Raw genomic sequence first — 11,028 nt, 5'->3', positions numbered from 1 at the left:
ATATATTACTTTTGTTTTCCTTTTTCGTTGTTTGTTTATTATGACCTAATTAAACCAGATATCCATAAAATAAAAATAAAAAGATATGGAAGTGGGCATTAAATTAAAACATACAGTACATAGGGATAGGAAAGATATGTTGTGGTCACGATTATAGAGGTGCCGGAAAAGAAGACAGGAATGATGGTTCGATCGGTTCAACAACGTACTAGGCCATTTTGAAAAAAGGAAAAGAAAATATTTGAGAAAAACGCCATCCGTGGGACTCGAACCCACGACCACGTGGTTAAAAGCCACGCGCTCTACCAACTGAGCTAGAACGGCTCACGCTTAGATAGGCATTGAATTCATATATGTAGCAAAAGTAGGCTCGAAAGCAGAAACTATTTCTTGCAGAAGGTTTTTCTTTTCCACAAAATTAAGTAAGTTACAGTTCAGTTGTTGGTATTAAATGTGTAAATATAGGTGATGGATGCTATAGTTAGAAAAATCTATCTGTAGCTTCCTAAATCTTCACTTCACTAATAGAGTAATAGCTGGTTATAGATATGAGGAGATGTGGCAATTACTTGTGTTATTCCATCTAGGCTTGTCGAGATCTTTTGTTTAGCTTCTCTTAATATGGTATTAGTAACACGTTGGTGTTTGTCCATGTGATCCTTGTGAAGCGTCCCTCCATGGCTCCAAACGACATATTGGTTGTAGTGTATATATGAGTAATACTTTTGGTTGAGCTATGCAACTTATGATATACTTCAGCATAGATCTATTCCAAATTCAACTGATATAGAATGTTTCCAAACAACACATACGAAAAGGATAAATGGTCAAGTCTCATATGCATGGACTCATGGGGAGACTGCGCCTATCTTACAACCTTAAGTTAATTACTTTGTATCGGTTAAGTTTAATTCATTTTGAATATCAGAACTTGTGCTTATTGTATATCATATAATAATAGGGAGGCTGGCAGTTATACAATTGTAGACTATGTGATTCAAATGCTACCATTTAATCAAAGATTGAAGCATACGAAAACAAGATTGTAAACATTCCCACGCCACTAAGGATCCAAACACAACTTTGCATTACAAGCCTCTAAAATCCACATAACAAACACTACATTTACTACTGTATTTCCTTAAGCAAGATCAAGGAAATGAACATAAACTACCACTGGCTCTGTTTCCATCCTCCAAGTTCTTGTGCATAGGTTTCAGTTTCCACCTACATCGCCAAAATTCCAATTGAAAAACATGCAAGTAAAACTATATATTGAAGATTTCTGCAGTTTATATTTTCGTATGTGTGTCAAAATTTTATATGGTCTAAGTTAGAATGTCTACCCTTGGGGTAAAGGTGATACCAACTCGAATATCTCCACGGAAGCTCTGGCTACTATCCACAACTCTATACTTTTGTGGACGCAGTTCAGACGTTCCATTCTCCACTCCTAATTCCAGAACTTCTTTCAAGAATATCCTACATGATAAGTAAGTAACAAAAATGAGCATTGCCATGCTGCTATAAAGATGAAATTTTCAACCCTTAATTCTTTGGAGGGTTTATTGATGTTATTATCCATGTCTAACAGATCAAATAAGCAAAAAAGAAATTGCTTAACATAAAAGCATGTCAAATGGGTCAAACGAGTCAAGAGTTGTCCAAAGTGTCCAAACTTGTTGTGACCCAAAGCCACCCTAACCATTCAGAAATACCCAAAAAGCCATATCCAACAAGGTGAAATTTTACTAGGGATCTTTATGTTAAAACACGTTCAAGAGGTATTACTTAGTTTGTCCAATGTAGTCATCTGCTGAGAAGGTGTCATGATCCATAATCTTGATAACAAGTGTAGGCTGCTCGTCTGCTCCCGGATATTCTACCCTAAAATTGAATTTTTCATTCCACTTTGGGTTGTTGCCTTGCCCTGCATCATATAAATGTTGGCTAGTATTTATAGACTCACATATATAGTGGTATAAAATAAATATCTGATGCTAAAATCAACGTCTAATCAGTTTAAAAATGTTTTAAGTTAAGTAATATTGCAACGTCAAGTATATATCTCTTATTGCTAATATGACGTTCCAAAGTACGTACTCAACAAGATTTTAAGTCGTAAAAACATCTACTTCATATAACATGTAAGAAGAATGTTGCATAAACAATGACCATTTGAAGTTAGGCAAGGAAGATGACAGTTGGTTTATTTCTTGACAACAATTATGTCTTTATACATATTGAGATCATGTATGTATTTTGAATCAATATGGATCCCAGTACAACTTCATACTTTTTTTTAATTTACTATGCTGTTATTTATCATTGTGACAGTGGATTGACTAATATTTGACCCAAGTAAAGGAAAAGCTTTTACCTTTGGCAATAGTGCTCTTGTGCTCTTGACTCCTGTATTGGACCAACACGTATGGATCTATGTTGTCTACACCAGGCCAGAATGATCAGTAAAACGAATAAAGTTATTAGCTGCTTGTAATTTCTCTAAGATAATGGTAAAATTACTGAATGGTTAGTTGGTCACTATACGCATTATGCACCAAAGGAAGATGGGCTCCTATACGCACAGTCATGAAGTTCGGTTTGCAGTACATCAGGCTTCATGTGGAGCAAATACGTTTAATAAAGGCACTTAAAAAGCTAGGATTGATATTTCATTTTGTCCTTTACAACGTTGTTTAAAGAAGTACAATACATGTGAATTCAAGAATTTCTAATAATAGTAAGTTAATAACAACTCACAAGTCACAAGTAAAACATTAATTTGGGTCTCCTCAAATTAGTACTTTTTTTTAACGGTAAAGTTCGGATCAGCAGCATATCTCTTCATTAATTACCCAACTCCAATTTTAGAGAAAAGTCATTATAAAAAAACCATTGTCTTCATTTCTGGGAGCATTTTTGCTCACACCAAGATTTGAACCTAAAACCTATAAATCTCATGTTCCACCATGTATCAATATATTTATTGATAGCTTTTTATATACGCAATTTCAAATACAAAAGAATTGCATTATGGAAAAACTCATGTCTCCATTTCTAATAGGTTTTTACTCGCACCAAGATTTGAACTTGAAACCTATAAGTCTCATGCATGTTCCACCTAGTACATACTCTTTTAAATGAGTTTTGATCCTTAATTAGGGATATGGTTTGCATAAAATAGTTAAAAAATGGGTTTTTAATTGATATGGAATATACAAGTTTTGTATATGAAAAGTGATAATGAATATGGAAATGTTAGTGTGCAATTAATTACAGCATTACTTTATATAAATAATAACATATTTCTCCGTATACTTTCAGTTAGGTGAGGATCACACGATGTATGCATCCGGAACAATATTCATGGGTTAGTTTCAAACATAATATTTTAATTATAATTAAAATTAATAATACGAGTAACATTTTATATTTTCTCAGCATATAAAATGATAATCCTCCTTCCCTAGACATTATTATTTATTAGTTATGTCAATTATTATATAGTGGATATTTATATTTTAAGATGAAATGAGCAACGTACAGTTTTAATGGATATTTACATAAATTTTTTGTTTACGAGTAATTAATGACTAATTACATGTAGCAATCTTGCTAGCTAACACCATCACACAGAGTCAACCACCGGTCCACCGCTAACGACGATCAACATGAATGGAAAAAAAATCCTAGATTTTTCAAATATATGTCGTCCATAAATTTACGTAAATTTAAAAATTGCAACCCGATAATGAAACAAACTTTGAATAAAATTAAGTAAAAAAGAAAGAAAAAAAAAAGGGAATGAAGAGAAAAATAAAAACATAGATAGACGTACTGAGGAAATCAAAATTGGTGAGACCATGAGCATCCACAAGATTCACCTCCATTATTCCAATCGTCATCTTTCTCTCCCTCCTTCTTCTTCTTCTTCTTCTTCTTCTTCTAATTCTAAAAAACAGAGAATGAAAGATGTCAGGGTCGTTGCTATTTACGTCTATAATATATATACATCCCAAGTCCCTATATTTTGATTTCATGCCAACTTGGCCTACGTGTAGTTTCATTATTTTTGAAACTATGCTTAAAATAACTCTAACAAGTAATATATTTTTAATAACGAGACATAAACTATGCTGTTACTCTTACAAATATATCAAACAAGTAATATATTTTGTATATTTAATTTAACAGATTCTGGGATAAATAACAAGAAAAAAATTACTCTAACACCACCATTGTCATTCCCATTAATTTTATTTTTTAGGACATCAATTTATCAAATGAGATTTGTAGAGCATTTATTTTTGTATCTATCCATCCAGGCCAAAACGTGACTAAAGTTTGCTTATAACATTAAGTTTATGTATTTTAAAATTCTACTTTATCAATCCCAAATAGTGATAGTGACAGTTCATTTTTTTTTTAATTAACGGTAAAATCAAGTAATCAATATCATCACTTAAGTATTCTTTTGAGATTTTTATCAATTATTATAACAATATTCAATCTCGTCACAAAACATACTTTATGAAAGGATATTGTCTTTTCGAACATTTTATAAGTATTATTGTCATGAGAAGTAATTTTGATATACAAATTTGAGTGGCCTATAAATTCTTCTTTCGAAATTAAAATATTTGCGTGTACGGAGGAGAGGGCAGTGGAGTCATTGTCAATTTGTCATGAAATAAGACTTGGCAAGATTCCTTCCTATTTGAATGATTCATTCAAAGCCAGCCAGCTTTTGACTCTTCATTGTCAGCCTTATTTTCAATTCCTTTCCCGAAAAAGAATTTTAATACTTGATGTATGGACTATGGGAAGTTGTTAACGATCAAGTTAAATAATGGCAAAATGATACTCGTAATTAGTTCACATGTAAACAAAACTATTTCAAAGATTTGAAAAAAACCATAGATTTCAAAAATGTTTTACATGTGAATGACTTTTAAATTCTCACGAAAACATTTTCATAAAATAACATGGTGTCCACATAATAAAGTTAACCTATTAAATTTTTAGTTTTTCTCCCTTCTAAAATCCTAGTAAGTAGTAACTCGCCCCATAATGAATAAGATGCAACTATTACTACCGGGTGTTTGGGATTTTTTAATAAATGTATTTCTGTTGAAATAATTGGCAAAAATCCACCTACTTATAAAAAAAAAAAGCTATTTCTACTTAAATACGGTTCCTGAAACGGTGTCTGTTATTTACTTAAAAATCTTGCAATAAGCAGATTAATAAGCAAATCCCAAACACCCCTATCTAAATCTAAATATAAAATAAACAAAATTATAAACCTTAAGAAAGCTATTTCAAGTTTTATGAGCATCTTTACAACAAATGTATACAATTTACATTACAGACTTATGAGCATCTAAACCCAAAAAATTTGACATGTACAGTTTATAGAACTACAATATAAACGGGGCATTGCCCACGAACTACCACTTGCTCCCTTTCCATCCTCCAAAATCATGTGCGTTCGTTTCGGAATCAACCTGTATTCGTGAAACCCAACATAAAGTAAGATATATATGTGAAATTATCTGGTCATTTTTGTGCTTAAATTTCAGTATTAATATTTCAAATGGTTTAAGACCAAGTGATCAGTAATTCAGTACCCTTGAGGTAAAGGTAATGCCGACTCGAATATCTCCACAGTAGCTCTGGTTACTATCCACAACTCGACACTTTAGAGGATGTAGTTCAGCGGTTCCTGTACGTAAGCTATGAAAAGGTCGTGTGACTGGTGTCATTGTTTTGAACAATATTCCTTCAATTTAATGGCGCCTGACTTCTTCAAAGCTTCTTCACAAAAAGCGATTTCTAAATCCAATTGGGTTATTTATTAGTACCAAATTAAGATGCTTCCGTGATCATTCTTATTGTTTAATCACTTTCTAAAATAGAAGCATGTTGAATAGAGATATAAACCACCCATATAAATATATAATTCAACTAAAGGTAGTCGTTCAGAATGTTAAACGAAGATCAAATTATACCTTTGAATGTATAATGCAAAACTTGTGAACTTTCCTGATCAAAGAAGGATCCTTTTCTTCAAAGCTAGACAGCACCCTGAACCATAATCTATTAAGAACCTTCCTCATTTGGTCATTTGCAACCCCAGCGTCTCATTTTTGTTACTTATGTATTGTTCAGACACTCATATAAGACTGTATAGCTAGTATATTTTAGCGAGGCCCTCTGTAAAGTGAATGAAGTAATATGATATTCATAAACTTATTTCATTAACGCTTATGTATAAAAGTGCAATGACAAAAGAACATCGCCAGGGAAACCAACCAAACACCATTGAAGGATTCATAATCATGAAAAATACAAACAATTTTTAGGATACAGTCACTGACCATTAGAAATCAACTTTTTTTAAATGACCATTCAGCAATCAAAAGATTTAACTTTGAAACTCAATCAAGCATGATCATATATCTTTGCAATTTGATAGTGAGGAAAAATTAACAAATAGAACAAAACACACTTGCATTATCAAACAAAAATCTGGGTCTTCATCCTGCTATAAAGAGAACATAAGGAACAAGAAAAATAACCAAGTTGTGCATAACATGACTTCAACCATTAGCCTTCTAGCAGGTACAGAAAGAATATGAAACAGTGGAATACAATAGAAAGTCTTCCCACAGGCGGATCACCAAGTTTGGTGTTGGTCAAACATATACGTACAAACAGAAAACACGCACGCAACATGACAGGTGTTCAGCTACGCTTACTAGTTCATTCCCGGGGTGGTGATATATCAGCAGATCTGGACCTGGATCCCGGTGGCGACCTTGATGCCCCACCAGGAGAAGACCTGTAACGCCCTCTTCTTCTATCATATTTGTGTGGAGACCTACATAAGGACATCATAACCACATTACTATCGGTCTGAATAACCAAATTCAAGATCTACAAAGCAGAGAACTTGACAACATATTTTGATAGGATCCAATAGTGATCTGATCAGACCCATGACCCAACAAAATGGACCAGAGCATGATCTGAACTAGCATACCAAACGTAAATGCTCAAATATATCAAATCAGATCCATTATTAAGACATGATAATCACCACGACACCACCTTAAGTTATGAACACCATTATAAGTTTCTATATGTCACACATGTTCAAGCAAATTGCAGACGCTATTCCAAGTTACCAACACACCTATCGACATTCTGGTCAGCAGCACCATCATAACCTGGAGAATAAGATCTACGAGCATGATCATGGTCTAGAGGAGAACCTCTAGGTGACCGAGGCTGTCTTCGAACAGGAGATGGAGAATAGTCCCTTTGTCGTTTAGGGGCAGGAGAGTAGGACCTGTGAGATTACAAGATTTTCACCACCTTTGATGAAGTAATATAATTGTTATGCAAACTAGCAATTTTTTATATTACCTTGACCGATGACGGCTCTTAGTGTCTTGAAGACGACGAGGGGAGCGAGACCGCGACAGCGAGCGAGATCGCCCTGTTGGGTAAAACATACAGGCAGCATCTAATTACACAATAATAAGAGAAAAAGCATCTAGACTTGTACACATAACAAAAGATGTGGGAAAAAGCTAGGTTCAAGCAAGTTGAGTAATGAGTCAAAACGGGAAACATTCGATCATGTCAGGTTGGCTTGACCAGAGGCCTTATGTCCAAATATTCTGAAATTCTGAATACATTGTCAGATTTTCTTTCACAATTCAAGAACGAACAATAAAATCATTTAGCGTCTATCATACATCAAAAATATACATTGGGCAACATTGTACCAAATAAACCCATTTAGTTTTCCGCATTTTTCTATGTACCCATCTGACCCATTGGACATGTATTATGTATATAGAACCAGAACAGTCCATTTCATAAGTATATGAGTCGAACTAGACACTTCTAGATAATTAATGGGAAAGAAGAGTAGAAATACCATGATAGGTTCGGCGATCATCATGACCAGATGGTCCCCTATGAGTTGTATGAGATGGAAAAAATGTCAGAGAATAATCAAGAGAATGATCATTAAAGACAAAACCCATAAGTACTACCTAACGCTAGTTCTTCGGCGCATCTCTTCAGGCCTCTTTCTTGATTCTGAAGCCAGAACAACAGAAATCTCCCTACCAGCAAACATTCTGCCATTCATATGATGTTGTGCCTCTACGGCATCATAAGCATCCACAAACTGTACAAATGCAAATCCACGAGGTTCCCTGCATACAATAAATAACCAAACCTTCAACAAAGAACACCAAGTACGCAATAATGCTTAACTACATGAAAACACCAACCAATATGTGACACTGATTGACTCGCATTTTCTGGATGTACCTTTATGTACAAAGGTGTGCAAACCAACTTCATAATCATTCTATAGAAAGCAGCTAAAATCCAAATGGTTGACCTTTTCTTCTATAATCAAGTATGAATGGCATATTGGCAACTTCAAAAGATGCAAGTGACTTCAATAATCTTCACATTCTTGTAAATAGTGGTTGCACTTGAAATCAATGTTGTCCCAAAGTAAAAAATTGACCTCAACTTCTCAAACGGTGGAGAACTAATCTTGTTCAACATCAAACTTCTAATGACAGTGTGGTCCGTGTGGTTATATAAATTATCTTCATAATCAACCATTCTTCATTTGAACATTACTCTTAACACCCTTGGTGGGAAATATGCTAAATATAGAGCCTTCATCAATTGTGGGGCTTGGGCTTGTTTTAACTTCAAACCAACATACCCCCTGACAAACCAGGTTAAAACATAACTTGCCATGATCACAGATGAAAGGAAGGCTTATAGTATATAAAAGTAGCCAGATAAACTCGGTCTTTTCTCAAACGCTAACTAACGAAATTAGTATGCACTCATTCTAACCATATGAAAGACACTATATACTAGAACTAGCAGACATTGCTCTTCTATGACTTTATGAGGTCTCACTCCTCAAGCCTAAAGTCTTCCCCAAGAAACATTACGTTTACACTAAACACTACAAAATTGATTTTCAAAATTTAACTTCAAACCAGATGATATGTAACATATAAACTCAATAGTAATTATACGACAAATGTCCAAATAAATCAGGTGGACCAACTTATTAGTATGCAGTAATGCAGTATGCACACCCACCCAGTATAATAGTTCTTCGGAAGATAGACATCTCTGACCACTCCATATCTTTCAAACGGGACCCGAAGCTCTTCAGGCCTAGAAGTGCAAATAGAAATATAAAATCGGATTAATGAAACAGTGAAAGAGCCTGATAAACTATAACAAAGCCACATTAGCAAGTAGAAATACCTGCAATTTAAGGGAATATTGCGAACCAAAAGACTACCATGATTCTGCTCCTTAGGCCTCCCTCGCTCACGTTCACCACCATATGCCCTTCTGGGAGGACTTCTTGGTCGGCCCCCATACCCTCTTCGAGGAGGACTGTATCTCCGCATTGTTCAATCTCTGCAACTAAAAGCACAAGAAAGGAGAGTTTAGCTGCCGTGCTTAACCATTGGTCAATATCGAATCCAATAGCTAAGTAACGACAAATAGCTCCCATCAATTTATTGTATTACCAAACAAACTCCAAAACAAAGACAACTTACATACTAGAGATGTTCTAACTAGCTCTACAACGTTTTTCGTCTTAGACAAACGAAATATCGAAAACACTACAGTGAGTCTACAGTGATCAGGCCAATATCACATCATAATAATCTCTTCACGTATGATCTACGACTATGATAATCAAAAAAAAAAAACTTGAAAGAAGATTATTGTTATGAACATTAAACAGTAGATAATTAGGATTATAATGGGGAAAAAACACAATTGAGCCCTAACGAATGGATCGGCCATTAATTAATTAATAAATTAAAACACATACACAATTCTTTATAGAATAAAAAAAATATGATTATGAAATCAGAAACAATATAATAAATATAAAAAAGGATGGGAAATTTACCAGAAGATCCAGATGCTGGAATTGAAAGAAAGGGAAATCGAGAATACAAAGTAAGTGGATTGGTGAAACTGGAACGGCTCTGTTAGCTTCTATGACCGGAGTAATTGGTTTTCGTTGAAAAAGAAGGGAATTCGTCCTTTGGTCCTCGGGTTTGATTCCTAATATTTAAAATTAAGATAACCATCAATTAATGGTGTGATTAAATATATGCAAGATTATGACATTTGAAAAAAATCGGATGCAAGATTATAAAAAAGAATTAATGGAATCTACATGTTAAATTCGTAAGATTTTAGGTTGATTTTTAGATATCAGGTTAATTAATCATTTTTCTTAAAATTAAGTAAGAATGTAGGATGGTGTTTGCCTTTTTTTTTTTACTTTTTTTTCTTTTTAAATGTCATTTATGATAATGCCATGTATTTTAGTGTCCTAATGGCTAAAGGATACACATATTGACCTAATGCAAATGCACAAAGCATCTATCTTACTTGACTTCACGTCCCGATGAAAACATGTCCGCCCAAAGCCAATCACCATTGGGATCAAACTAGTTGCCAAAGCCTCACCAGTCTTCCTTCATTGTGACATTTACGTCAAAATATAAATACGGAGTAATATTAATGACAACACTTAAACCTTGCTTACTTGTTCAAAAGCCAACATATCAACCATCTCAACTACCTTTTGTTTGGTTTACTATCAAGAATCATTATGGAAATAATAGGCTTTATAAAAAAAATAAAAATCAAGTGTAGGTTTGATTTTTAATACGATAATTAACTAATAGAAAACGATATCAATTATGGTTCAATATGAACCACTAGCTTAAACCCCAATGGTCAGGGGTATCTTCTAAATCCATTATGTGGGCTCCGAAGGTGAGTTTACCCAAAATCATCGATAGTACTTTTTACTCATTCAAAAATAGTTAAAAATCATAATATTTAAATGGAAAATGGAAGTTATTAAATGACAAATATGATGTGATGATTTTTATTTCCATGTAGTATTGAAATACGTATCCATTTACG

General features: G+C 33.9%; 2 protein-coding genes, 1 long non-coding RNA gene and 1 other non-coding gene across 6 annotated transcripts; all 4 read right to left on the bottom strand.

Annotated features, from left to right (window-relative positions):
* Positions 1-251: 251 nt before the first annotated feature.
* On the bottom strand, positions 252-324 carry TRNAK-UUU. Its single transcript has one exon. It is a non-coding gene; the product is annotated as a tRNA-Lys (tRNA).
* A 649-nt stretch (positions 325-973) lies between these two features.
* LOC122605596 (16 kDa phloem protein 1) lies at positions 974-3,984 on the bottom strand. The gene is made up of 5 exons (XM_043778556.1): positions 3,842-3,984; positions 2,381-2,446; positions 1,792-1,930; positions 1,347-1,482; positions 974-1,227 (listed from the first exon to the last, which is right to left on the bottom strand). The coding sequence occupies exons 1-5, from the start codon at positions 3,906-3,908 to the stop codon at positions 1,171-1,173; spliced, it is 465 nt and encodes a 154-aa protein (XP_043634491.1). The 5' UTR covers positions 3,909-3,984; the 3' UTR covers positions 974-1,170.
* Positions 3,985-5,304: 1,320 nt separating this feature from the next.
* Positions 5,305-6,163, bottom strand: LOC122602623. The gene is made up of 3 exons (XR_006324343.1): positions 6,015-6,163; positions 5,634-5,838; positions 5,305-5,510 (listed from the first exon to the last, which is right to left on the bottom strand). It is a non-coding gene; the product is annotated as an uncharacterized LOC122602623 (long non-coding RNA).
* Positions 6,164-6,491: 328 nt separating this feature from the next.
* On the bottom strand, positions 6,492-10,148 carry LOC122603703 (serine/arginine-rich SC35-like splicing factor SCL30). 3 transcript variants are annotated; one of them, XM_043776478.1, is made up of 8 exons: positions 9,995-10,148; positions 9,331-9,561; positions 9,160-9,237; positions 8,073-8,237; positions 7,955-7,992; positions 7,435-7,507; positions 7,202-7,357; positions 6,492-6,886 (listed from the first exon to the last, which is right to left on the bottom strand). In XM_043776478.1, the coding sequence occupies exons 2-8, from the start codon at positions 9,477-9,479 to the stop codon at positions 6,769-6,771; spliced, it is 777 nt and encodes a 258-aa protein (XP_043632413.1). In that variant the 5' UTR covers positions 9,480-9,561; positions 9,995-10,148; the 3' UTR covers positions 6,492-6,768. The 3 variants fall into 3 exon arrangements, with proteins under 3 accessions (XP_043632413.1, XP_043632412.1, XP_043632414.1); XM_043776477.1 differs by having other exon boundaries at positions 9,331-9,495; XM_043776479.1 differs by lacking the exon at positions 9,995-10,148 and adding an exon at positions 9,633-9,765 and having other exon boundaries at positions 9,331-9,495.
* Positions 10,149-11,028: the final 880 nt, after the last annotated feature.

The sequence above is a fragment of the Erigeron canadensis genome, chromosome 6 (genome assembly GCF_010389155.1).
Source record: "Erigeron canadensis isolate Cc75 chromosome 6, C_canadensis_v1, whole genome shotgun sequence".
Lineage (NCBI taxonomy): Eukaryota > Viridiplantae > Streptophyta > Magnoliopsida > Asterales > Asteraceae > Erigeron > Erigeron canadensis.
The sequence above is the reverse complement of the archived record's forward strand: the minus strand, read 5'-3'. Positions and strand labels throughout refer to the sequence as shown.

Excerpts from the sequence above, each read along its gene's own strand:
- LOC122605596 (XM_043778556.1), bottom strand. The coding sequence starts at position 3,908 with ATGACGATTGGAATAATGGAGGTGAATCTTGTGGATGCTCATGGTCTC. Across the intron at positions 2,447-3,841 it reads CACCAATTTTGATTTCCTCA|ACAACATAGATCCATACGTG; the intron begins GTACGTCTATCT and ends GGCCTGGTGTAG. Across the intron at positions 1,483-1,791 it reads GACTACATTGGACAAACTAA|GATATTCTTGAAAGAAGTTC; the intron begins GTAATACCTCTT and ends CTTATCATGTAG.
- LOC122603703 (XM_043776478.1), bottom strand. The coding sequence starts at position 9,479 with ATGCGGAGATACAGTCCTCCTCGAAGAGGGTATGGGGGCCGACCAAGA. Across the intron at positions 9,238-9,330 it reads AATATTCCCTTAAATTGCAG|GCCTGAAGAGCTTCGGGTCC; the intron begins GTATTTCTACTT and ends TTGCACTTCTAG. Across the intron at positions 6,887-7,201 it reads GCTGACCAGAATGTCGATAG|GTCTCCACACAAATATGATA; the intron begins GTGTGTTGGTAA and ends GTCCTTATGTAG.